Source organism: Semicossyphus pulcher, unplaced genomic scaffold (genome assembly GCF_022749685.1).
Source record: "Semicossyphus pulcher isolate SPU_LCO1_2020_fin unplaced genomic scaffold, fSemPul1.0.p SCAF_23, whole genome shotgun sequence".
In the NCBI taxonomy this organism is placed as follows: Eukaryota; Metazoa; Chordata; class Actinopteri; order Labriformes; family Labridae; genus Semicossyphus; species Semicossyphus pulcher.
This window is the reverse complement of record NW_027211697.1, coordinates 6,996,081-7,023,578: the sequence shown is the minus strand read 5'-3', so window position 1 is coordinate 7,023,578 and position 27,498 is coordinate 6,996,081. Positions and strand designations below refer to the sequence as shown.

At 45.7% G+C, this 27,498-nt stretch overlaps 1 protein-coding gene across 1 annotated transcript; it reads right to left on the bottom strand.

The window, feature by feature from the left end:
• notch3 (notch receptor 3) lies at positions 1-27,498 on the bottom strand. Its single transcript, XM_069674800.1, has 33 exons — positions 27,250-27,498; positions 26,094-26,166; positions 15,869-16,011; positions 15,432-15,767; positions 14,642-14,764; positions 14,323-14,556; positions 14,083-14,238; positions 13,792-13,977; positions 12,644-12,757; positions 11,423-11,536; positions 10,267-10,500; positions 10,036-10,146; positions 9,734-9,926; positions 9,478-9,623; positions 8,967-9,200; positions 8,709-8,861; positions 8,362-8,590; positions 8,037-8,238; positions 7,769-7,925; positions 7,491-7,675; positions 7,245-7,377; positions 6,876-7,133; positions 6,656-6,768; positions 6,013-6,542; positions 5,595-5,921; positions 5,360-5,508; positions 5,045-5,270; positions 4,866-4,956; positions 4,609-4,777; positions 4,194-4,498; positions 3,948-4,095; positions 3,742-3,839; positions 1-3,540 (listed from the first exon to the last, which is right to left on the bottom strand). The coding sequence occupies exons 1-33, from the start codon at positions 27,308-27,310 to the stop codon at positions 2,056-2,058; spliced, it is 7,416 nt and encodes a 2,471-aa protein (XP_069530901.1). The 5' UTR covers positions 27,311-27,498; the 3' UTR covers positions 1-2,055.

Genomic DNA, 27,498 nt, shown 5'->3' with positions numbered 1-27,498 from the left:
TAATGCTAAATGAAGTACGTTTTATTTTTGTCCTTTTTAGTACATAACAATCATATAAGAAACATAAGACTTCTCAAGCAAAGAACTAACCGGAACAAACATATTTACAGACACAAGTTGGAAGGTTGAAATGTACAAAACACTTAGTGCGACCTGGTAGGGAAATTGAAAGACCAGTTATGTATAAAAATATTAACAAACAAAAAGGCAGTTTTTTCTTGTCAGTAAAAATGAACTGGACTGTGAACAACATGTTTCCCAGGGTCTGACAGAACAAGCTGAATCTGTGGTGAACTGGAATGAACGCAGTCTGTGACACAAACATGGGCAGTGATGGCCTCCTCGTTTCTGACGTCACAAGATGAAAATGCAAAAGTTACTTTCTCAAAATTCTATTATTGTCAACTGACTTTATGCTGAAATGTCCTTAGTATGTTAAGGAGAGGATGACCTCTATCCTACATGCTGAGGTGGTGACGAGGGGATCAGTCGTTACACCAGGTGTTAGCTGGATAACTGGGAGTGTCAGCGTTGAATTTGTATAAAGGTTAAAGGGTGCCACACTACATAGTAGTGTTGTTTCCTTCAGTCCCTCCAAACAAAAAGCAACTCCTAGACTGGAAGCTACTGTAGATGCAGGGGAAACGGCCCCACTGCATGCCATAAAACACCTCCCTGAGGAGTGACAGGGCATAAGCAGTCACAGTCCAGCTGCTACACACTCACACTGACCACTACAACACCACCACCGAAGACGGCGTGACAGTGTCAACGAGACCTCAACTGCAACAGAATCTTTCCACTTAGTCCACAGCAGGAAATGATGCAGGCTCAACAAAAGAAACTACTACCTGTGTGCATTTGTTTCTCCTCTGTGCTGGTGCTGCTGAAAGTACAACATCTTCACACAAGGCAGATGAAATGGAGGAATGTTTGCAGGTAAGAGTGATATAAAATAGCAGCTGATAAGCATAGCTTAGTACATCTGGAGTGATGTTAAAAAAAGGTATCCAAGGTTTTCACAAATATACAGAGTATAAAATGAATAGAACAAAAAAACAACAACAGTAAAAGGGCAGTGAGACGCTGATTTAAAGGCAAAATAATCAGTTTGAAACAGAATGTATCAGTGCTGACAGTCAAACTTGTAACAGTCCAGTGGAGTCAGTTGAACGAGAACATTACAAATAACTTTACACTGATAATATTTTTGAAAGGCCGTAAAAAAAATGCCGCCAATATATCATAAATATTCATTTTAGTTCAATTCTGTGTTTGACTCACGCTTGCCCTTCGAGGCTGGTCACTTGAAGTGCTTCAGAGACACTCATCTACATTCTTATTCATAATACTCATATGGAAAGTAATCGCTACCACAATTCAGAACACATAACTACTGCTGAGCATGTCTTAATATATATTTGCTATAACCAGTTTATCATCCATGCCAGCTGTTGTTGGCCTTAATAAATATCAGTCAGAGAAGGGGAAAGTTCCTTCTCTGTATGTTAACGTTTCTGAAAGATGAATTATATTCCTTTACAATCACTTGACACACTGGCTAAATAAGAAAAAAGTTGGTGGTCCGTATAACATAGGCATTATGTGAGAAGCTATGACAATAAGAGGGTGAAAACATCTACAAAAGGTCAGAGAGATAAAAACAATAAATAAAAATAAATGAATTCCCTTCAACATTTAACTTTTTCTTTTATCTACTTTTTAAATGTTTGTTAGTTTTCAGGAGAGCATCCCTAAGTCTTTGAAATGAAAGACTTAGTTTTCTTCATATACTTTTTTATAATAAAAAACAAGTCCATCTGTGACAGAATTACTTCATTAAATTGTCTGCTGTTTTCAGACAACACACATTTCCCTTTACTTTTTCTTCTCTGCAATAATCACTAGCAGACGGTCCTCGTGATAAACATAGTCAATCCAAATCCAATGAAAATCTTGGAAACAGGCTGACACATATAAACACAGACAGGCAACAGAGCCAGTCCGCAAATTCTTTTACCCCAGGTCCCTTTTCAAGCAGGGCCCATGAGATCTTCATGCAAACACCTGCATCTTGCCATTGGCCTCTGGGATTTGAGTAATTTGGGTCTGGGTAGGGCCAGCAACTGCTGGGCTGGGTGTGGAATCTGACCAGTCGGAGACGCAGTGAGGAGAGGGGCTGGACCAGGGCTCAGGAGACTCTGGGGATGGGGTCAAGTAGGGGTGCTCACTAGGCAAATGGAGGTAATGCTTAGGTGTGGCATCTAGTGCGGATGAGTAGCTGTGCTGGGAAGGAGGTGTTGGGTAATCCTCCGTTCCTGTGGTGCTGCCACTGGCCTGAGGGGGCAGAGCCTGAGGGGGCTGGGCAGCTGGTGTGGCTGCTTGTTGTGGCTGAGCAGGAGGCTGGGGCTGAGAAGGTTGCTGAGGCATCTGCTGCTGCTGCTGGAAGAAGGATGGTGGGGGCTGGGAGGTCTGGGGTGTCGGTGGCGTGGAGGTGCCCATGCGGGCAAGGCTCTGCTGGTTGGTGATGGTGTGGTTGATAAGCTGCTGCTGTTGTTTCTGCTGCTCAGCAATGGAGGGCAGCTTCACAGGGCTGATAGTGGGTGTGGAGGTAACAGGAGTTGGCTGCAACATGGCATTACGGAAGAGCTGCTGGTGCATCAGCATGTTCTGCTGCTGCATGGCTGGGCTCTGTGGATGCATGCCTGCCTGGCCACTCTGCACGAGACTTACAACTTGTTGACCACACTGGGAGGAGGTGGGCATCCGGCTATGCCAGTCAAAGGGCACACTGACTGGACTGACCAAGCCCATGTTGAGCCCCATCTGGCCTGAACTCAGCACATAGCCGTGGTTGACATCTGAAGCCATGGAGACACGACCCTGCAAGGACATTCCTCCAGCTCCAAGGTCGTTGAGTTGTGCTAAAGAAACAGCAAAGGGGCCACCTCCCTCCAGCATGCTACTGTGTACCATTGGGGTGTTTGGGACTGACATGGAGGAGTGGAAAAGCCCTGGTGACGCCATTGCCACAGGGGAAGTCGGGTTGGTCATGTAGCCAGCATTGCTAGCTCCCCCATGGGGTGAGTCCAGTGAGTCAACTGGGGACAGCGTAACTGAGCTCTCCAGTAAGGCACTCTGCATATCCAAGGTCAGCTTCTTATTGCGGGCCTTGACTGACTCCTTCAGACTGGCAGCATTATGGCCTCCCAGGCTGGAACCCTTGGCCCCCGGCCGACGGTTCTTCTTTCCCTGCGGGGTGTTTTTCAAACTAGGTAGGAAGGCGCTGGGAGGGCACATGAGAGGAGACAGAGTGTGTCCAGTGAGGTGGTGTCCAGCCCCTCCATGGCCCTGGGGACTCCTTACTGTGTTGTACTCATCAAGAAGCTGCACAATGTCGTGGTGCATACGCTCCTGAGCAATGTCCCTTGGCAACCTGTCCATATGGTCTGTGATCTCCCTGTTTGCAAAGTGAGCCAGAAGAACCCTCACAGCCTCACAGCTGCCCTCACGGGCTGCAAGGAACAGAGGAGTCTCCTCCTGCAAGACAAAGCAACAAACAGACAGAGGGGGTGTTAGATATAATTATTTTTAATCCACATTGATGCATCAATTAATCCATTATTATTAATATAGCTTCAAATCACAACAGACGCTATATCTGGACACTTCACAAATAAAGCAGGTCTAGACTGTACTCTTAGTGAAACGTGGTTAAACCGGTGCAAGTGGATGTCATACCTTGAGATCTTGCATATCTTTGTTTGCGCCATTCTTCAGCAGAGCAATTGTGGCGTCCACATTGTTAACGGCAGCAGCCCAGTGCAAGGCAGATTTACCTACAAGTGACGACAGACAATGAGATTACACACCTTTAATATCAGCGTGAAACAGGGCCAGCATCAACATCAGGACATCCACTTAGTTTAAACAGTACACACACTTACCCAATTCATCAACGGCATTGACATCAGCATGACAAGTGATGAGTTCTTCTACCATGCCTTCTACTGCCAGCCGTGCTGCCAGGATCAAAGCAGTGGAGCCATCATACATGCGAGAGTCAAGATCTGTAGCCCGGTTCCGAATCAGAATCTATGAGCATGAAAATGTTGGGTTAGACACTGTGATCAATACAACACATATCTTCCACTGATGTGGACAACAAACAGTGCATGTTGATGTTTCTTTACCTGGAAGACACCCTGTGCATCAGCAGCCACTGCAGCATGTAGCGGCGTTCGTCCTGTGTTGTCCTGAGCATTGGCATCTGCACCGGCATCCAGCAGCCTTTTAGCAGCATCAGCGCGGGCGTAGCGGGCGGCCAGGTGGAGCGCTGTCTCGCCTGTGCGGTCTGTTTGGGCAGCGAGGGATGCGCCCTGGTAGATCAGGTCAGAAATTATGTTGGCTGAACACTCCTCGTTTTCTTCCTCCTCTGCTATCTCAGGTTCTAGGCCGCCTCCACAGAACGATGCCAGCATCAGAGGTGTAAAACCATCTGGAAGGAGAAGAAAACAGACAGGTGAGTTTTTGTCACCTATGTAGAAGAAAGTATTCCAAAAAAACAACCGTGGCATTCACAATGACTATATTAAAACATAAACCAACCTGGGCCTCGGACATTAACATCCATGCAGTCGCTTTCAAACTCTCCTTGAGGCGGGGTGAGGGCCATGGTGGGAGGCACACGGATGTCTGCGGCTGCAAGGTGATGCTGTGTCCACTGCCTGCTGTCCACTGCGTCTTCACTGTCTGAGAGCATACTCGGCTCCTCAACCTGAATTCAGAGAGAGAGAAATTGTTAAATTGTTTGTGTGTAAATTGATTTGGAATATGTACAAGTATAAAGAGTTTGGGTTACTGACCTTTAGCCTTTTTGCCTCTGGACAGTCTGAGTCCATCCACTGGTCACTGTGATCTCCAAGGAGAGATTCCTCCACTGTTTTTGTCATGTGTCTGTTAACAGAAGGTAATGTTAAACAATGTAAACACAAGAAAGGAAATACAGTAAAAAAACAACAACAATTGCACATTAATAACTTACTTCATTCCAAGAGCATCCTGGCCCACCGGTTCCCTGCGGTTCTTGTTGCTGCTGGGTTCCTTCTTGAGGAAAAAGCCCTCGGGGAACCAAAGGGTACTGTGTTCTCTCTTTCTGCGGGCAATCAACATGCCTATCACAAGGATGACTAAAACAAAAAGAGACGCTATCCCAACCAGCATCAGCTTGCCCCACTCGGGTATGACGACATCAGGTGGTATCCTTTCGCCTGTGGTGATAAGAGGACAAAGTTATCACACATTTGAGACTCATAAGTTCAAGTAGTTCATTCTGTGTTCTCTACGGGTCCCTACTCACCACGGACTTCTTTTAGGGGGTATGGGAAGTTGAGTATTTCTACAGCTGACAGGGCGCCCAGGTAGTCTGCAGCACTGTCAGCTGTAGGGAAACAGTCGTCATAGCCCTGAGAGCACAGGCGGTTGTCTATTTCCAGGTACACTATAGAGCTACAGGGACAGCAGAAAGGCAGGGGTTTAGTGATATTTACAATCAAAGGAAAGACTTCTTTATGTTTACTGTTTACTTGACTGACCCGATGACCTCCTGTTGAGGCTGCAGCTCTCGCTTGAGACGGGACTCTCGGCGGGTATAGGGGCGAATCATGGCTTCTCCGTTGCGGTCCAGACGGAAGCGTAGCGTTGTGTGTAGGATGGCACTTAATTTTTGCAGAAAAGCTGTGCTGGTGCGGAGAAGCTCCTCTGGAGGCAGCAGGACTACCAAAACCAAGGAACCATCAGCGAGGTCTTCAGGAACGTTCTTTGCACAATCCAAGCCATCCCATCCACACTCCTCTGTATTACAGCCCTGGTCACATCGTCCATCAGCATAGTGGTCGATACAGTAGGTTTCATATATTGGACTGGAGACGACACAAACAGAAGGATTAGATTAAGATTTCTTAGTGTAGAAAATCTAAGGGGAATCTTGTTAAGAGTTTTAAAAAAACTCACTTGCAAACTTTCTCCTTGCTTTTGCAGTCAAAGTTGTCATACAGACAGTCAGCGTTGTTGCAGGACTCATCACACTGGCTGTTGTTGAAGACACGCCAGCAGCGAGGGTCTGCGCAACGAGCCCAGGGGTTGACTGCCAGAGAACAGTCGCCTCCGTCCCAGCGACAAGCGAATGTGTTGCATTCCTTGTCGCAAACGCCATCATTGGCTTTGCCATGACAGTCTGCCAGAGGGCACGAGGGTGCCGAGACTTCAGGGGATCCGCTGCTCTGCTCACACCGTTTACCTGTCCAGCCACTGGCACACTGGCAGTGGAAGAACGGGAAGCTGGTCTCTTCAGTGCACAAGCCTCCATTCCGGCAAGGCTGGGAGGAGCAGCCTTCATTGCTGCGATGCTGACACTGGGGCCCGCCGTAACCAGGCAAGCAGGTGCAACGTGCCCCCCTTGTGGTAAGAGCACAGCTACCTCCGTTATAGCAGGACAGCTCCCGACAGGACATGCTTCTCTCACAGTTGGGCCCAGTATAACCCTAAAAAAAGACACCATGTATACAATTAGATTGTGAACTTTCCAAACAGCAACAAGAATAGTTTTAATGCACAAAATTATGTGTCTAACACCTCATTGTGAATGTGCACTTACAAGCTGACATGTGCAGATGTATCCCAGTGCAGAGCTGCTGGATACAGAACAAGCTCCTCCATTCTGACAAGGCTGAGACTCACACACGCTGTACCTGCTCTGACACCTCCGACCTAAAAAATACACATTGATGGTTAAGCTCTACAATTTAAATATAAAAAGCATTGCACACAAGAATGATTCACATTGAGAGGCCAAGAGGAGCCTTCAGCTGTCTAACCTGTGAAGCCAGGCTTGCAGACACATTGGTAGTCATTCGGTAACTGGATGCAGTCAAGACTGTTGGAGGGACTGCAGGGGTTAGAGAGACACTCATTTATGTCTCCCTCACATCTTTCTCCTGTAAATCCAGGGGGGCAATTGCAGCGGTATCCACCCACTCTGTCCACACAAGTGCCGTTGTTCAGGCACTTAGGAGGGAAACTGCGCGGCCTCAGGGGTGGAGCACAGTCATCTTCATTGATCTCACAGAGAACACCTTTAAAGAAGAGGATTATTAAACACAACTTTATTTATTATCTTTAAAACACATACAGTTAAGTCTCTTAAGTAATAAAGATAGGTTTCTGTTTTATATGTCATTGCATACCTAGTGTGCCAGGTGGGCAGGAGCAGATGTAATGTCCCACTAGATCAATGCAAGTGCCTCCATTTTGGCAGGGATGAGACTGGCACTCATTGATCTCTATCTCGCAGTTCTGCCCGGTATAGCCTGGCATACACTGTAATGACATACATATACAACAGTTACATTATCTCCATGATTGTGCACCATGTAAATGATACTTTACTGAAATCTGATAAAGCACAAAATATTGACAGAGCAAGGACTTACATCACACTGGTACCCTCCCACATATCCCCTGCAGGTGGCGCCATTGCGACAGGGTTTGTCCTCACAGTGATCCACTTGGCTTTCACAATAGCTTCCAGTGTAGTCAGCAGGGCATTTACAATAGTGGGCAATCCCGGTGTTGACGCAGTGACCACCATGGTGGCATAGCTCATCTGTCTGGAGCCCTGATATAACAGATTAGGGAGAAATGTTTGCTCTAATAACTCACAATACAAAGAAAGGCAGAGAGGTCAAATGTCAACATGCAGAGAACATACCTCTCTGGCGGGCAGCTGTCTCACAAGAGACCCTTGGGATGTCACAGTAACGCCCAGACCAGCCGTTGGTACAGTCACAGATGAAGGAGGCATCCTTTTGGCGACAGCGTCCTCCATTCTGACAAGGAGACGAACGTCTGCACCAGTCTACTGGTGTCTGGTGTGCATGAGTGAGAGGGAAAATTGTTATTTACTTAAAAAAAGTTACGGTTTTAAGAGTCAATGCTTTAACACAAACTTTCAAGAGTGTCTGTATAGGTGCCTGTACCTGACAGCGGTTGCCTGTGTAGCCCTTCGGACATGAGCAACGGAAGGACTCCAGAGCATCTTGACAGATGCCTCCGTTGAGGCAGGGCTGGGAGTCACACTCATTGACTTCGTACTGACAGTGGGAGCCAGTGAAGCCAGAACGGCAGGTGCAGGAGTACCCGTTGATTTTATCTGTGCATGTCCCTCCATTAAAGCAAGAGCTGTGGGCATGAGAAAAAGTTTGGATTTAAATTATATTGTAATATTAAGTAGTAATATGGATGTGTAACTGTGTGACAGTTCAACATGAGATAACTCCATGACAAACAAATACACACACTCACCTTTCAGTGCAATCGGGGATGTTGGTTTCGCAGAAGATGCCAGTGAAGCCAGGCCTGCAGGTGCAGGTGTAGGAGTTAACATAGTCTGTGCATGTTCCTCCATTTTTGCAGGGGGAACTCTGGCATTCATTGATCTCTAAAGCGCAGCGGGGCCCAGTGAAGCCTGGCAAGCAGCTACAGTGGAAGGAGTTTACGCTATCTGTGCAGGAACCTCCGCTTAAGCACGGATCTGATGAAACAAAAGAAGAGGAGGACTTTGGTCACGAGTAAATGCACGAAACATATCTTATTTGTCTCACAGTATTAGACAATAAAAGTAAGCCTGTTTAGTTTACATAGCCACTTACTAGGTGAGCAGTCATTGATGTCTGTTTCACAGGTTAGCCCGGTGTATCCAGCTCTACAGGAGCACACAAAGCCTCCAAGTGTGTTAGTGCAGGTCCCACGGTTTTTGCAGGGGTTCGAGATGCATTCATTCACATCTATGTTACACAATTGACCTAAAAGATGTAAAAGAAGGGTAGAATAAGATTTAGATAAAGTTTTTATTCACACATGTTACCATAGATGTGCAGACACCGAGATGCTGATGAACATTTCCTAACCTTGCCACCCTTGCTGGCAGTTACACTGATAGCCCAAGTAGTCAGGTGTGTGTGTGCAGATGGCATGATTGGCACACGGGTTAGGGGAGCAAGGGGTGAGGACCTCAGCACAAGTGGGTCCACTGTAAGGGAGTTCGCACAGACAGGTGAAACTTGCCACACCGTCCACACAAGTACCCTTGTTCAGACAGGGACTGGATGCACATTCGTTGATGTTCACCTGGCAGAGGTTACCTGAAAAGAGAGGTCATTTAAACATGTTAAAGTTTTAGTCTGAGACTGTTGAATGCTTCTACACATTTTTATTACACCACTAGGGGGCGGTAGATGATTGTCCTTCAGGAGTTGAGAGAGAACTAGTATGAATCTTTAAGACTAAACAACTTCTAAAGTCTACCTTAGTTCTGTGCAATTATAATGCATGCATGTGCTGAAAATGTGTGTTCCTATCTCTGTACTGTATGTGCCGATCTTTAGGTCTGATGTCACTGTGTGATGTGCACCCTCTTACCTCTGAAACCTTGACGACATTTGCAGGTGAAGCCATTGAGCTGGTCGATGCATGTCCCAGCATTCTGGCAGGGACTAGGTAAGCAGTCGTTCCTATCAAGGTCACAGTTCTTCCCCACCCATCCCGGCTCACAGTCACAGCGGTAACTGCAAATACAGGAGTAAAGTCAGCAATACAGAAAATAATATACAAGTTCAAATCTATATGATAAGCAACAGCAACATGTGAGACACTTTAAACTAAAGCTGTAACATACCCGTTGATGTCATCCCTGCATGAGCCATGGACACAAGGGCTGCTGCCACACTCATCCACCTGGGAGTAACAGTAAGGGGGCTTAAACCCCTCAGGACACTGGCAGTGAAATCCATTCTCTTCATCAACACAGGTCCCCCCATTCCTACAGGGGCTGGATGCACACTCATCTATTTCCACATTACATTTGGGACCTGGCAGGACAGATGGAAGACAAAATGTGAATCAAAATGTGCTTTGTCCACATTTCCAAAGAGTTTTTTTTAAATCTCAAAGTTGTGATTTAATTTCCAGGGTCCTTACCGGTGAAGCCAGGTTTGCAAACACAGTCATAGCGGTTGATGCCATCTTTGCAGATGCCATAGTCACATGGGTTACTGGCACAATCATCAAAGTTTATCTCACAGTTTGTACCTGTGTTGACAAAAAATTACATACAATTTTTTATTATCTTTCTTGACAGCAACATGCAAGCCAAAATATTTTAATAAACAAGGTCTAACTACATGTTTTCTGTTTCTAGGGGCTCCTTACCTGAGGTTCCATGTTGGCACTGGCAGATGTACTTGTTAACCAAGTCGACACACTTGCCCCCGTTCTGACAAGGGTTGCTGTGGCACTCATTGAGCTGGTTCTCGCAGCGATAGCCTGTATAGCCAGCATCACAGTTACAGGTGTAGCTGGCAATGCCATCTATACAAGTACCATGGTGGCAGGGGTCGGGCTGACAGTTGTTGATATTACTCTCACAGAGTGTCCCTTCATAACCTGAAGAGGAAAAAAACATACATGGAGATTGATACTTTCATTTTAATCCACTTTTTCCTTACTGCCATTTTTCATCACATTTCCTCCTTTTGCCTACTGAATTAGTTATTTTGTTAGACTTTTGCCCAATTGTCTTTACAACATCGTCTATGGTTTTGGGTTCTAATCACTGTGGTTTTCATGTAACCAGTTTTTGTGTGTTGGGCAAGTAAGTTTTGTCCGTTCGGTATGTGTGTAGCGCAGTGCTGAGTTTGGTAAAGCAGTAAAGAAGGGCCCTACACAGGCCTCCCAGTCCTGCTTTTGTTCTCAGTGGCAGAGGGAACAATAGGCTGCACCACGTCAAACAGGGCCACTTCACTCAACAGAAGGGGCCCACAAACACAGGGAATACCAAGCAGCTGGCTACTGAAACAATGAAGCAGGCTCCTCCGTAGGCAAAGGCCCACACAAACATGTTAAACATCCTTGTATACTTCAATACATCTTTTAAATGCAGCCTTAGAGACAAGGTTTACTAAGTCTGCTGTATTTAAGCTTATGTTGAAACATGGGCATGGCTGAGTGTGAAGGAATGAAAGTAAAGATGCAGCATAAGGTGGTTTGTCTTTGGGGGTGTAACAGATGAACAGATGAACAGATGTCGGGGTGATGACCAAGACTCATTTCTTGGCAACTGCTGGTCCTCAGTGACCCCATGATCCCGAGAGCCAGTGAAGGAAAGAGTGGGATTAGGGGCCTCAAGTCAGTCTGCTCGGCCAGCAGACGTACAAAAAATAGCTGACCCCTCAAAACACTGAACACTTAACAAAGACCAAACGCAGCCCAACAAGTGGTTAAGCATCATCTGCTCTTCTGCCCGTGCAGGCATCTTGAACTGTGTGCTTTTTTCACACTGACAACTATTAGGTAGAGAAGCCCTTACCTTCAGCACAGCGGCACTCGAAACCATTGGGCCGGTCGTAGCATTTTGCTCCATTCTGGCAGGGTGTGCTGGCGCACTCATCTATGTCGATCTGACACATGGTGCCAGTAAACCCTGGGACATACAAACATAGAGGTGAAGGGTCAGAAAGAAGTCCAGTGGAAGGGTCCGTGCTCAGGTCAGAGGGCAGTTCTGTCTCCTCTAAGAAGGGCAGAGGTCTTGGGTAGGTTAGTGACGTTGGGCTTAGGTTTGGTTTGAGAGCGTCTCGACTGGTTAAGAACTTGTCATCTTTGCACTTGGACCAATGCTGAATTGACCACTACAAAATGCACTGGAAAGCCGGTGACCTTGAATTATACTGGAGGAGGGACTGAGTATGTAATTCATACAAGGTGGATTTGAAAACAAATGATCAAAGACAAATTGATAAACTAAAGGCCCTAAATGTTAGCATGCCTCCATAATGCTTCTCTACACAGGAACAACAGGACTCAATGATCTAAAAAGTATGATTATTATTATTATTATCATTATTATTACACTGTACTATTATAACAGTAATGATACATCTAGGATCTATGAATTGGAAAGCTTGAGAAACTGTGAGCCGGCTTGAAATAAATGGGCATGGTGCCCAGACAGGGGTGAATTGGTGCATTGGTAGCACACTGCTCAGTTGATTAACAGTGTCAAGATAGTCTGTGTGTTGGTGCTTGGGCTGCAAACGGGGGAGGGCGGCGGGGGAGAGGAGACGGTGGGATTGTTTTCTCTTTTAGGGAGCCCCCCCACCCCTTCCTGCATCAGCTCCACCGGCTCAATAGCGAGATGGGGGGTGGAGGGGGGACGTCTGTCCCAGATGTAAATTGCGGACCTGGAAAAGAATCTCATTAGCAGGACTGCTGTTCCCCACCACCGCCAGGGCAGGATGAGGGAGACTGCTGTCCCTTCCACATTCCACAGAGGAGGGGGGCTGGGGTCACAATAGTGTCTTTGTTCTGACAAGAGGAGAGGATAGGCAGCATTTTGGGCCTGGCTTTTTATACGAGTGTTGGTTCTACGCACCAGCAGGCAGAAGAAGCCAAGCTGACCCTCCCTCCTCTGGTTCTGGGGACATTTAAACTTTGCTCTCTGTTGTTACTGCTGCTGTCTCTGAGGTGGAGTTGTTAACAGCGACAGAAACAAACACAGGGAGTAAAAAAGGTCAATCAAAGAAAGTCTCACCTGGCTGGCAGGTGCATGTAAAGCCATTGACCATGTCCCGACAGATGCCGTCATTCACACATGGGTTGCTCTCACAGTCGTCTACATCGACCTCGCAGTAAGTCCCCATGTAGCCTGAAAAACAGAAGTTCAAACTGAATTCACACAATTTTGCAGCTGAAGCAGACTGGCTATGTTTAGATGTTTTGCATGTGCATGTCAGTCCAGGGCCAGCATGGAGTCTATGCAATTGTGTGTAGTCTTTGTGAGGGGATAAGGAACTGTGGGAAACTTTTCTCTCATGGGACACTGGTCTCTACAGGATGGAATAAAAAGACCATCCCCAGTGTTCCCACTCTACTGACCTGAAATCACGACACTCTACTGTCCACGGAGCATTACCCCTCCCTGGGTCAGCGTCCCATTCACCAGTTGCATGTTATACATTCTGTGTGAGTAAACTATGTAGGGCTCCTTCATTCAAACTGCTGCTCCTGGGGACAGGCTAGCGTGGATTCAGAAATAATCAGCAGCTCCACATGAGCTTTGCCAGCCTGGCTGATGATGAGGAGGGTGAAGAGGAAGAGCCTGTCTCTGGAAATGAAGGGGGAGGGGGAGAGGCTCTGGGAAAAGGCCTCTTTCCCTCTCTGTGTGTATGAGGGGTGCAAAGTGGAGCACAGAGGGGCCCTATTGTTCCGCTCCATTCCCACCACTCTACTGCTCATTAGTATTCACAGCACACTCCTCCCCCTAACTGCTGGCCCTCTCTCACTTCCAGTCCTATAGACCCGACTCCCAGCTCTAATTTGTATAGTTCCCCAAACCCCAGGATGCATGTAGGACTGTGCGTGAGAGTTTCACTGTGTTTTTGTCACTGAGTGTCCAAACCATCACTTAGTCCAAACTAATACCCTGTCTGGCCTTACAGTGCAGTGAGGGAAGAGCGGTGCCTTCAATGCCCCAACATCAATGGGAATATATTACATAACAGTCTACACAGGCAGTCAGCATGGCAGCACTACAGATAAGGATTAGAAGGTCAAGTTTAAATATATAGTACTTATACTCTGCTACTGGTTTTTGTTCTGTTCCATATAATTGAGGCTGAACTGAGGTGCTCTATATTGTTTATTTGGCGGTACTGAAATACAACAGTAAGGACTGAATACCTGGCATGCAGATGCAGGTAAATTCTCCAATGCGATCCAGGCAAGTGGCATCATTCTGGCAGGGCATGGACAGGCATTCGTTGATGTCAATCTCGCAGCGGGGGCCTGCATATCCCCGACCGCACTGACACTGAAAGGAGCCCTCTGTGTTCACACATTTCCCAAAATGCTCACACGGGTTGGCACCTGCAGGTAGAAAGCTTGGGATCACTATATGAAATGCACTCATAAATATCAAGCAGACCATTTGAGCAAACGGTCTCATCACTGATGAGAAGAAAGCAGACATACCAATGGAACACTCATCCATGTCCTGGTTGCAGGCACCTCCTACAAAGCCAGCAGGACAGGTGCAAATGGCACGGCCGTTGAGTGGGTTGGTGTCGCACACTGCGCCCTCATTGCAGGGGTTGCTCACACATGCGTCATCGAGGTGGCACAGCAGACCTGCGTAAAGGCAAAGAAGGAAATGAGCGGCAGTTTTAACTATTAATGAAGCTAGGACTAAGAGGGTGCACAGAAGCCACTTACCGGTCTTTCCGACTGGGCACTCGCAGAAGAAGGATGCTACACGGTCGTGGCAGGTGGCGCCATTAAAGCAAACGGCTATCGCGCAGTCGTCGATGTTCTCACTGCAGTCATCTCCGGTCCAACCATTAACGCAGACGCAGGTGTGACCGCCGATGGTGTTAAAGCAAGTTCCCCCATTGTGGCAGGCGTTTGGCTGCATGAGACACTCGTTGACGTCCTCAGCACAGTATTGCCCTGGTGTAGTAAGGTGATGCATTAGCTTACACATACTCAACATTATGTTTGTAATTAAAGATGTTTAAATTAAATAGATCTGTACCTGTCCATTCTGGTGGGCACTGGCAGTTGTAGGTGTTGACTCCATCTACACAAATTCCTCCATTCATACACTTGTGACCTGGACAGTCATCTACGTTATTCTCACAGTTGTGTCCCTCAAACCCTGAAACAGATGGAGAAGAACAGAGTTATTACCCACAGACACAGCAATACACAAACACTGAGAGTTTAATAAACATTCAGTGGTCCCTGTTCCGGACTCTCAGTGATCTACGTGTAACCTTGAGTCATATTTCCCACAGTGGAGGAGGTGAGGGGCAATGTGGGCAGTAAAAGGTTCAGGGGGTGTATGATTGTTTACATCGTCTCATGATGGTTCCCACACGATGCCAGCAACAGCCATGACTCCTGCCTGCACCAGAGGTCCACACTCCCCACAGTGTTTGCTTGTTTTATAATCTCTCACAGTTTCAATGACTTCCTCTCTGGCAGGAGATATTTCCTGTCAGTTCCCAGTGGGAAACCAGAAGGCCCATAAAGTAAATTCCTTCTGTTGTGAGCAGAGCAGCGTGGACCGGAGTGCCGGCAGGCCTCTTCTTCAACTCTCCCACCATCCCACCACCCATCAGTAGCTATTAATAGCAGACAGGAAGCTGACCTGGGAGAGAGGAGTAAATCCCAGCTACACTACAAACAGCTACGTCATCAGGCTGGGAAATCTGTCTGCCTGTAGCGCTGTGCTGAGGGCCTGGGAAAACAGCGGGTTCTGCACTCTGACTGATGATGTTTGTGTGTGCATGCTCTGCTATGCTAACAGGGAGCTATTTTACCTGGAAGGCAAGCACACTCGTAGGAATGGTCGCTGGTCTGCCGACAGGTGCCCCCGTTAAGGCACTGAGACGGAGCACAGGGAAGAGTGGACACCTCACACGTGCGCCCGCTGTATCCAGGTTGGCACTGGCAGCGGAAGGACCCATGGGTGTTGATGCAGAGGCCACCGTTGAGGCACACGCCAGGCTTGCGACACTCATCAATGTCATTGCGGCAGTTCTTTCCCTGGAAGCCAGGTGGGCAGGAACAGTTGTAGTGGTTATTCCAATTGGCACAGCGGGCCCCATTGGCACATGGACTTGTGGCACAGGCATCAATGAGGGAGCAGTCTTGGCCTGGGGAGTAAAAGTGAATTTTATTTGTTTATAAAAGGAACTTTCATTTTTCCCCTGTCAGATCTGATCTTTCCAACTGTGAACAACTGTGAAATATGTACCTCTGAACCCTCTCTGGCACACACAGGTGTATTGTGGGATACCATTGACCACCTGGCTCTTGCAAGCTGCTCCATTCAGACACGGGGATCGATGACAGGGATCCAGGTGCTGGCAGAGCGGTCCAATGAATCCGGGGCGACACCTGGAAAAAACAAATTCACCCAGACAAAACACATTAGTATGCCTTTCGCCTGTGAGTCAAAGCAGGTCACAAGCTGACAAGCAAGGGTATTCAAGACAGAGCTGTGACAATTCAACTCCAGTGGAGCCCCATTCCCATCATGTTCTGGGTTTTGCAATCAGGGCCCAATGGCACCTTGGCAAGGCCCGGTCGCCTGACTCATACTTTGGCATGAGTAATGCTTTTGGGTCCTGGACTGAATTTGTATTAACACAGCTTACCCCACAAGCACTAATCATGCAATACTTTGTCCGTGGAATGAGACACACACACACTTATAAACAAGCTTTAATATATGCAGATGGAGGGCGGCCATCTCTCTTTGTCTCATTGGCTTCACAAAGCACAGTTATTTCCAGATGGAAAGCCTAACTTTCATCCATGTCAGCTCGCATTCCTCGACTGTTACAATTTTTCCACACCTCAACTCTTGTTTCTGTTCTCATATATGAAAAAGAACACACCCAGAACCAGCAGTCTGGAAACTTCACAATTGCCAACAAATACTGACATGAGAAAAATGAGGACTACACGGCACACACGAAGCAAATAGGAGAAGCAGCTGTGGGGCTGGAACGAAACAACACATCCCTTTCCCAGTAACTGTATACTAATACAACAGCCCTTTACCTTGATGAAACATTAACAGTTTGTATACACAGACGCACTTTTCCATTCGGCACACGTCTCACTCATTCTGACAGAATAGGTTTTACTTTGATCAACACAGCAGCCTTCACAGGTCAGGTAATGGCTCATGTTTCAACTGTGGTGACTACAGTGACGTACAATGTACAGCTTAGTTCAGCACAATGCGGTGTATTTCGAGGGGTTTGAGGACTGCCAAAATGTGCATGACATACACACAATACTGCACCTGATCTCAGGAGTGAAACTTCAGCTGCTGCTGCTGCTGCTGCTGCTGCTTTCCTACACTGTGTGGACATTGTGTCAGACTGACCTAACCTGCTCCAGTAAGAAGGAGAGGTAAACACATAAACAGGGGATCCTGTAGCTCTCTGCTGCTGTCCTGTGGGAGTTTAGACAAAGTTTTGACTTACTAAGGAGGCCAGTATGAGCTGGTAACTCTACACCCACAGTGGAGCACATGACTGGGTACTAGACCCCTCTTCAAACAGGCCGTTTAATGCTGATGACAGGGCTGTGATGACTGGGTTTGGCCTGCCCTTCGGCACTGTCTCTGTCATTGGAGAGGAACCCCAGGGCAGGATCAACGATGGGTTTTTCATCTGCTTTTTTTTAAAAGGAGCATCACAACTACACTGGCGTTAATTTTTCGATGTGCCCAAAAGACCAAAAAATCTGGCTGTTCTGATCTGGTTCAGAAAGAAAGAGTCGTTTTTGGCTTCTTCAGTTCTGATATCAGATATTGCTACATTAAAAAGTAGAAAGCTACCCCATGGAGGGAGCTTAAGCTGTTAGCTGTCTTTTTTAATCTTATCTACAAAGTTAGGAAAGCATGGCTTATATTGTCTTACACGTTAAAGAATGATCCTCTATGCAGTGAGGAATACAACTTATTAATCAAACACTGGAATAAGAGCTGCACTGGATATTGGTCAATACCTAAAGATATCAGTGGTTCCCTGGCTTTTTTCCCAGCTTGAAAAAGACAATAGGGAAATGGAGGAGCCACGGGGCTAAAAGAAAGGAGCCAGACACAAAGGGCTGTCCCCAAGAAGGGGCCTATACACGGACACATTGAGAAAAAGTTAAATGTCTTGTATTTTATAGTGAGACTGAGTCTTGGTCTCAAAGTTAAAGTGAATCAGCACAGGAGCAGGGATGTTTAAAGAGTTCTTACAGCTACTCTTCTTCCTCCTAAACCCCCCCCAGAATGCCAGCTTTGCTTTCCCCCTTACATTCCCCCCCCTCTCACGCGCTGAGAGGTCAGATGTCAGAGGTCCCCCGTCTAATTGTGATGATAATGTCACTCAGCCTGCAGGGAGTAGGGTGGGGCCGCTCTGCAGGAGGGAATGTCTTTGGAAGGTAGGCTTACGGAGAGGGAGACGAAGAGGAGAGGACAGTAGTCTGGTCCATAAAGAATGTCATGTCATATTTCCTGTAATCCCTCGCTCTGAAAACACACTCACTCAGAGTGCACGTTCCCTGTTGCCCTTAGCAACCTCGCAGACGAACAAGCAAGCCTGACACCCAACCAATCGCCCCTTCCCAACCCCCACCCCTGGTCCCCATGGCTATTTGTCATGGCTTGGCTGGGTTTATTTAGAGGCAAATTAACTATGTCTGGAATCCAAAGTGCCACTGAAAAATTAAACACTACTGTGGCACACAGACAGCTTTAAAAAGGAGGGAGAAAGAAAGTCGCGTATTGAGCTGAAAAACAGCACACAGGCTGGCATAGTAACTCTCTGCTGTGGGCATTTGACTGCTAATAAAAGCCGAAGAGCTACAGTCTTAACAGGGTGTAGTTCTGCGAAGACCATTGTGATTTCCTGAGGACAGATAATTATATACTTATAAGTCGTTCCACAAAGTCCAAAGTCCAAGTGCATGTTGCTGCAATTTCTGTGTGTGTGTGTGTGTGTGTGTGAGAATGCCGCTAGAAGTTGATTCATTATTTGTCCTCCTTTATAAATGCACCAAAACTATGCAGCCAAAACACACATTCTTTTGTCTGCACTCATTGCCAGAAAGCTACTCCCATAATCCACGAAACGAGAGTGCTATCAGAACAGAGACTGTGAGAGGCGTGCGTATTTGTCTTTGTGCACCTGAGAGTCTCCTTATCAGGCTCTTTACAACCTTGTGGATTCCGCCGCCTCTGGGAAAAGCAGGGCAGGAACTGTGCCTTCACTGGGCCCTGCCTTCTTAGTGAAGGATGTGAAGGGCAGGTGCAGTCTGCTGTTGTGCAACGGGCCCCTGAGTCATATTTAGTGAGCGGCGACTTTTGACCTCTGAGGAAGAGAGTGCAGCAGATGAGGAGGAGGTCTTTGAGTGCAGCAGAGGGATGGCAAGAGTGGGTAATCCCTTTGTGTCAACACATATGAGGACTCCTGCCAGCTGCAGCCTCGGCACCACGCATCTGTCCACATCTGTCAGTGCCCCTCTGGATGTCCGGCATCTACCTCTCCTGCCAGACTTTAAGCCGAAACAACTGCGCTGCTTCGCTCATGGGACAAACCCAGTAACCAACACATGCACTCGCACACTTAAGCCATTTCACAACACTCAAGAAATGTGGTCATTCTCCACAAACACATGCACTAACAGTTTCTCTTTACTATAAAGACCGTTACACAAAGGCACCACTGAAACAAAGCAAACACATGCAACAATCACGACAAGCCAAAGGACACGTATAAAAGGAAACTTACAACCCGTCTCAGCCTCTGAGGAGGGATAGTATTGTGAAGCCATGAAAGACAAAGAGAACATTATAGTGAAAACATTTTTGGTCTTTGAAACAGTGTGCTGTGATTTCTGCATCAGGTAGATCTTCTGACTATAACCATTTGATTTAAGTGACTTCTGTCACCTGTACGTTTGTAACACAATGCCAGTTTTCCTGCTTTCTGGGTCACTGCAGCAGGGTAACCTGAGCTCTTCCTTTCCTACACAATAGCAGCTACTCTGCCAGAGGTCAAAGGGTGGCTCACCTGTGAACAAAGAGTCTGTAATCTCTGACACGGTTCATACACACAGTCATGCTCCACAAAGCAACACATATAAAGGGGTCCTCCTTTTCGTAGAGGGAATTTCCTGAGACAAATGGCAACATAAACAGAACTCATTTGACTCGGGGCAACTTGTATGATGCGTGACAACAGCAAATAGAAGATTTATGAATTCTGTTGAACCTGGGAGTTATGAGAAAAAAATATTAGTCTGTGGGAAAGCTCTTACAACACAGCCTCTTTCCCCTAACCCCTCCTTCCAAAAGCAAGCAGGAATCAGCATTACTCCTTTATGTGAGTCCATACTGACACCATACTGCCAACCGGAGCCCATCCACATCCCCCTCCTTCCAAGCAGCCCTCTCGGCTCTGCTCTCCTCAGCTTGGCTCTCCCTTTCTCAGCAAAGAGCCAGATTGGGGGTTGGGGGAGCGTTTTGTGGCCCAAATAAAAGAGCTAAAGTAGTCAGAACTCCTTTGTATGAAAGTGTTGGGAGGGTGGGGGTGGGTGGGGGGGAGCAGTGACCCAAACAGCTAGTCTTTCAGGCCTGGGCTTACACGGACCAACAGGCCTGGGCTGTAGCCTGGCAACAGTAACCCATGGTGAGGGAGAGCTGGACTGAGAAAAAGGGGGTGTTGGGACAGACAGGGTTTCATAAGGACAGTTGGAGCTCTATAGAGGACTGATCGCCTACATATGCAGGTAGAACCGAGCGTCTGGACCAGTTCAGTCTGGTTATTAAGTAAGATCATGTCCTAAGTTTAAAGTGCAAAGTTGGCCTCAACAATTGTGCTTAAACAATGCCGTATTGAAATGTCCATGAAGAGGGGGTTTTAGAGAAGCCCCAGCACATGAATATTAAACACGTGAATATAAGGACATTTAACTTTCTCTGGAGGGAAAACAGCGTTAACTAAAAAACTGTAGAGGCTGTCAGGTGATCCTTCTCCCTTCCAAAGCTCAGATTTACATGACATAAACCCAGAATCCAGATCTTCTGTACCAAGAAAATAAAGATATAATCTTGTTGTTAAGCGTCAGTTATACTGTTATTCTAGTTTTAACACTTTTAGATCAAACTAACAAACCAAATTCGCCTCAAGAATCAAGTGAATTTTGGGAGAATACTGCCTGACATTTTTTAAATAGCAACACATTTGCCCATAACCGCATCGCATGAATCCCGAGTCGAGGTCTTTCAAAGCATTCTCCGCTGAACTCAACCACAAAAACCCCACCCAACCACCTAAACTAAAACAGATTCCCTGTTACTTTGAAATTTAAAAGACCCTATACCCAATGCTTCATAAAAGATCAAATACGGTGGCTTTATCCATTGTTTTGCCTCAAGTTAGCCATAAAGTATAAACGAAATATTTTAGACCTTTCTTATGGCGTGTATTGCAATTCATTCGGGACCTTTAATAATGGTTAAATAACATACAAGAGCATCTCATGAACAACCTTTTAGAATGCAAAATGTGGCTGAGAGAGATGTTTACATGCTTGAAGGAAGTATAGAATTAGATTTGTTTAAGGTGCGCTGGTAATGTTTCTCAGAGATGAGCTTAGGCAAATTAATAGGAGAGTCTCTATTATCTCTCCAAGGCCACAAGAATAAGTAAAAGAGATGTAAAAGAAAGGTGAGACCAGCCGTATCTAATGAAACACATTATGAAAACTTTCACAAATCGGTTCACAGAGTATCTTTTACCAATCTTGTTTTGTTTCCCCGTGGTAAAGTATTTAAGACTTCTCATAAATCTTCACTCAGGAAAAGGTCAACATCGGCAAAATGCTGCCTTTGGAAAGTGCGCTTAGTGGAAAAGTGAATGTCTTTTCCTGAATCATTTAATTATGGACCCATCCCTTCCTCTTCTAAGAGGGAGGGAGAGACAAGGGAAATTTAGCTGGCAGACTTCTGTTATTCCAATCAGGCCTGAATGTCTCTTCAGAAGTCGTCGTCTTATGGATAAGAACACACACAGAGGGCATTAGACATCAGAGACGGGCTGATCCCTATATAAGCAGTAGGTTCTGGAGTACATTGACTCTGAAAGAAGTATAAATACACAAGCACAGAGTTAGTTTCCTGGATGTGTGCGTTACGTGCAGCGATAAGACTATTTTTCAGTTGTATTTGCCGAAATGATCAAACAACTGTGGCTATGTGGTGTGAATGAATAATTAAATGAGCCAAAAGATGGGAAAGTTGAGGAGCATCGAGGCCAAGGCAGACTGGGTAAGCTGCTTAAGCTTCTATGATAAGACAGGATGTGCGTAGCAGGGAGGTCAGAAGGCACAACTTCCTGTGATGGAGCCTGGGAACCACGGCTCCCAGTCACCACTCCATGACCCACTGAGAAGAAGGGGAAAACAAACCCAAATCTTACCCCCTACGATGATGTAACATCTTGCTCAGATAGCATCCATCCTTAAATGGATATGACCACGTTTCTATTAAGTCATTAAAAACGTCTGCGTCTGTAATAGTGCTCTTGGATAACGGCGGGGCAGTCTGCCTGTCAGGAGAGCACGAGTGATATGAGGCCTCACAAAATTGCATAGTAACTAATTGCAAATCAAACAAGTCATTCCAAACATCCCATTCTCAATGAGACAAGGCTGACAGTATTGTTAAAGGCATTCCTGAGGGGGCTACCAGGGAGAATGGATGGGAGGTACGGACAATAACCTGAAAGCACCAGAGGGACAGGAGGAATCTTACTAAGCATTCCTTTCTAATCCACCATAAAGATGCCAAAGAAAACACTAGCCCTGAGGTGCTCTGAACTAAGACAACAATATAATCTGTCTCTTTGCTACGGTCTGTCAGATAATATGTGCACTGGCATATTTCCACCCCTTTGTGAACTCTGTTGCATTTTTCATCTGTTTTAGACCAAATAAATGGCTGGCTGAGGCAAATTCTTACTTATAGAAAAAAAGAAGAGAGAGAGGATGTACCCTCTGTCCTAAAACAGATGAACATTACTTGCTACTTGCAGAAACAAACTGTTAACAGGAGAAACTGCCCCGTCCACTCTCACTGGGCAGTCTGCTTCCCATCTAATTCAATGTTGTCCTCGTTCTTCATGTTCTAAGAGACTGGGAGTTGCTACAGGGTCATGACAAAGTACTCAAAATTTATGTGCTAACTCTGCTACTGAGGTCAAGGGCAAAGCATTATAACATAAAGAGGACCACTGTATCCGTCCTTTGGCGCTGCACAGCAGCGAGGCGCCGTTTTCATTTCCACTCAAGCTTAGAGCATCCAAGAGGAAGCAGTTGGTCATAATCTGCGATCTGCCACTGTGCTGAGAGACAGAGGCTGAGGATGAGCCGCCAGAGCTGAGACAACACGCAGAGAGAAAGAGCGGACCTGTTTGCGGCTGCAGTGTGAGAGAGGCAACATGTGCTAGAGGGGCTGTGAGCTACCGGCTTCATTCCTCCACAAGCTTGTCTCTCACAGTATGGGGGCGGCTGACTGCTCAATGGCAGCACCTGGCCCTATGCTTCCCCTTTGTCAAGATCTGACTTCACTGGATTACCATCACAACATCCACCAGCTGTCCTCTACGCAGCCCCCCTCGCCCCCCCCCCAACTCCCTCCCCCCTCCCAGCCTCCATATACCCGTTCCCTACCCCCAGCCCGATCCCTCCAGCTGGATCCTCTCTGAATGACATCCTCTCAATCTGCCTAATTATCTCTCCTCCGGCGCCGCCGCTGCTGCTGCGGCCCTCTCTACGCAGCCCTCTGCTAACAGGGCGGAGCTGAGGGGCCAAAGGCTCTTCAACTGGACTTCCTGACTGCTCACCTAGAAAGGCGCACTCCCTGTGACACTATCAACCCTTCACTGTCAAGTTCAAAACTCTTGGCACAGTGTATAAACATGATTTATTTCACCCCACTGGTTTTTTGTTAAGTTTTATTCTAAGCAACTTGTATACTGTGGTTTGAGCCTCACTCCCACCAGTGCTCGTGTCAATACAAACTCCTGACTTAGGCCCTAAAGCATGCTAAGAGATGCTTCCATGTCAATAAGAATCATCTTCATCAAACTGATCTTACCTGCCATCCCTCAGACAAAACCATGTATACCAATACACATATATTCAAGTCTGAATACCGTGCACAAGACTTAAAATATCTTAGACTTTATTGGCAGTTCAGCGGTCACTGCAACAATCTGAACATGCATGTGCAGATTATTTTTCATAAGTTCAGGAGGAGGAAATGTTATAACCTTTTATAAATCAGAGTCAGCCATCTTTGCAATCTCAGAGTAATTTACGGCTGACTACCAGTCTACTTGATCTCAGTGCCTGGGTTGGGAGCACACTCATGAAGGTAAAAGTGCTGTAATCATTCTGACTGAAAGCATGAACTGATTTTTACTGGGTCACAGAAACAGGAGAAATATTTAGAGACTGTTCACTTCAAAAGTTTACTAACTACTGCTATCCCCAATCTTTCTCGCATGTTAAAGCTATAGTGTAGTTTCATAGTGCTTGCCAACGTGATAGAGGATATATTGGTATCTGGGACAGCAACAATGGTAGCTGCCTACACACACTATTAATGTCACTTGAGAAGGTACTTGCTAAAAGAGAGAGAAAATGAAATAACACTGTGGTTGGCCAAGCAGCAATAGAAGAACATTCTCCACACAGAACAATGTGTGTGATTCTGTGGAACACTGGTCATTTCAAACAGGTTGTTTTCCACTGGTTCTCCAAATTCCTCTCAAATGCCAAAACATGTATCTGTATCTGCATTTTGTTTCTGTCTCTCCACTGTATTGGCCTCACATTGCTGTGGCCTTTCTTCTCTCGCTCTCTACAGCCCGCTCTGAAGGTGCCAGGTTACAGGCAGGTATCTGGTAGAAGAAAGGATCTTTTCTGCTGTTTGGGATCTCCTGTTTCTGTAGGCTCCCAGGGGAAGGGGTGGGGTGGCTCCACCGCTCACCTCTGTCTACGACGGATCTGACCACTCTCATGCGGCCACGCTCCACTTCACTGCTCTGCCCTGCTATGGGACTCTTTCTACACTGTGTGGTAGGATATTTGATGTCCCCTTCCATTAGAAATGCTTTCCCTTTGCACAATAAGTGCTTCTTTTTCTTGGCATGGAACCAGCTTAGTGATAACACATGCCCAACTCCTACACCCCTGACACATACATGTACACTGCACAAGAGACTGGAAGAGCACAAAAGGTGAATTAATAGTGTCTTCCAATAGAAAACACATCCCCTCTGATGTAATGACCGTAGATCTGGAGATCAGTGCAGTACAGTAGGATAAGTATTGAGGGTGTTGCAGGAAGTGTTTTTTTTTCTATGTGGGGTTTAAATAAATGATTTGCAAAAAAAAGATCTGGTTGCATTAAATTATACATTTACTAACTTCATGACACTCACTCATCTTGGCTCCAGCTAATGATTGAAAAAATGTGGGTGGTAGTTACTTGTTCAACATGCAGCTGAGTTACACATTTGCTACTCTGTCATGGCTACTATTGGAAGAATGTTCACTTGAAATTACTTTCATGTTTAAAGGAAAATAGAAATTATACAAATTGTATATGTGTGCTTTACCAGTGAAAGGTGAAAGGTCATTGATGGTGCTGGCCCAACTTTGACCCGTGCGGCATTGTAAACCACAAACAACTCCAATAAAATCATAAATTCACAGTTTTGGAGGGAAGCAGCTGGCACCCAAGGACTTTTGTTCTACTGATGACTGTATCTCCCCCATCTGAGACACTCAGGCATGTTTCCTTAGCTGAAGGGTTTTTAAAAGGACAAATGACCCCGGGGCAAGACACTGTAGGCTATTTAAGTTGACCATTGTAATAGGAGCCCACGCAACCCCCCCCCCGCCAAAATTTGAAAAACAAAAGCCTTATCACTGTCAGAAGATGTGAGACTGAAGAAGTGCCTGAAGCAGGCAGGAAATGAAACAATTCATCAAACAAAGCATTTACTCTAATTTGAGTAAAAAGTAAAACCAAACAGCAAAGATATAAAGAAATGAATGAAAAAAACAGAAGGAAATCTTTACTCATGCTCTGTGCGGCACAATGCTGTGATTTATGTCTGACAAAGCTCCTTAGCAGGTGCAACAGATGATGTGGCAGCCCAACATGTTGAGGCCTGTTGATTGTCATCTGCACAGGCCTTAATCAATTCCTCCTATCTTTCAACCCTTTACTGTGACTGTGAATCAACAGCCAACAGGACAAAACCAGAATATTCACTTCTATTGTTTCAGACTGGAACTGAATCACCTTTGAAGAACAAATAATCACCTGTGTAAATCAGTTAAGACACTATCTACATTTCTGGTTCATTATGCTACATCTTTACATGAATTCTACTTACATGCATCGAGATGGTGAATCTAAGCATGTCCCTCCATTTTCACAAGGTCTGTATTTATCCACGCAGCGGAATCCTGTGGAAATTAGAGAAAATAGTTAGATACCCACACAACTGACACATTACTTGATATAATCTGCTTTAATCTTTGAGATTAAACAAGCTGTAAATCCCAGCAAATATGTAAATAAACTCTCTGTAGAATAATATAGAAATAGCCACACAGAAGTTGACCCTTTAAAGTGATTTCTTTAGAGAGCAGGCCTTTCACACTTGTAGCATCTTGCAGACACACCCGCATCTTTGTTGTTTACTCATAAACTTTGTTTCCTTATTAGAGATAGACTACATGCTGACATAATAAAATTGCTCCTGGTTGGAAATATGTAAGTCTTAATGACTTTATTTTATATTGCAGAGTAAGTAGCCTACTCAGTGCATCCAGTGAAAAGCTGTTTAAAGGTCTTTGTTCAGAAAGGGAGGGGGTAACCTCGGCTCATCACTCTCTGCTTAAGCTCAGACATGTTCACTCTGCACCCCATAAACAAATGACTAGGAAAAAATACCAATTAAAACATCATTGCAAAAGGCTGAGCTCCAAAGATAAACTTTTAAAGATGTTACAGAAGCTGCTTCCACACTCCGGGTTTATTTGACTCGCTGGGGGAGCAGCACTCATCTATTGCCAGTCTCCAACAAAAGAAACCAATCATTGCAGCCAGATCAGATGTAACCTGTTAATATCAATTCTATTCAATGCAAATTTTCTCCATAGAATAGTGTGAGATTTGTTCACAAAACCCCTGTATGTGTGTGTAGTGTAAACTCTGGACGAGTGTTTAGTAAGTAAAGTTACTTTTTATCATTAGCCTCTTTTGCTTTCCAATCAGGACTTTCAGAAACTTTGTAGATAATCTGTTGATATCTATAACTAATCACAGATAAGCCACTAAATGTAAAGAAAGATAAACCAGCGAAGTTTAGAAAAATCCCAACCGTATTGTTGCATATTGGTAGCACAGACAGAGAATGATAGCCACAATATATGTTGGAACCGTACGTTGGATGCGCTGTCCGGACATGTCCAGTCTACCTGTGGACTCAAAGCCCACTAGTATGACACGAATAATATTTTTAAAGGTTAATTAATCAAACTTACCATCGCAATTATGCATAAACAGTAAAAGTGACAAAATAATCCATGGAATATTCCCTTCCATTTCGGTGGAAAAGTTTCCAGCGTTTCAAGTTGGGCTTTTAGTAGAAATACATCCTTTTTTAAGTTCACATAAAAATAAAGGCTCCAATATCGAAGAGGAATTTTTCATAAAGTCAGCCGGAAAATGTAGCGATATTCCCAATCCCGTATTACCCTCCGCAGCTCGGCCACGGCTGCTGTGATTCTCCG

Coding starts and splice junctions, on each gene's coding strand:
- notch3 (XM_069674800.1), bottom strand. CDS start 27,310: ATGGAAGGGAATATTCCATGGATTATTTTGTCACTTTTACTGTTTATG. Junction 15,768..15,868: donor GTGCCAGAGAGGGTTCAGAG/GTACATATTTCA, acceptor TTTACTCCCCAG/GCCAAGACTGCTCCCTCATT. Junction 4,096..4,193: donor ATGCACAGGGTGTCTTCCAG/GTAAAGAAACAT, acceptor TCATGCTCATAG/ATTCTGATTCGGAACCGGGC.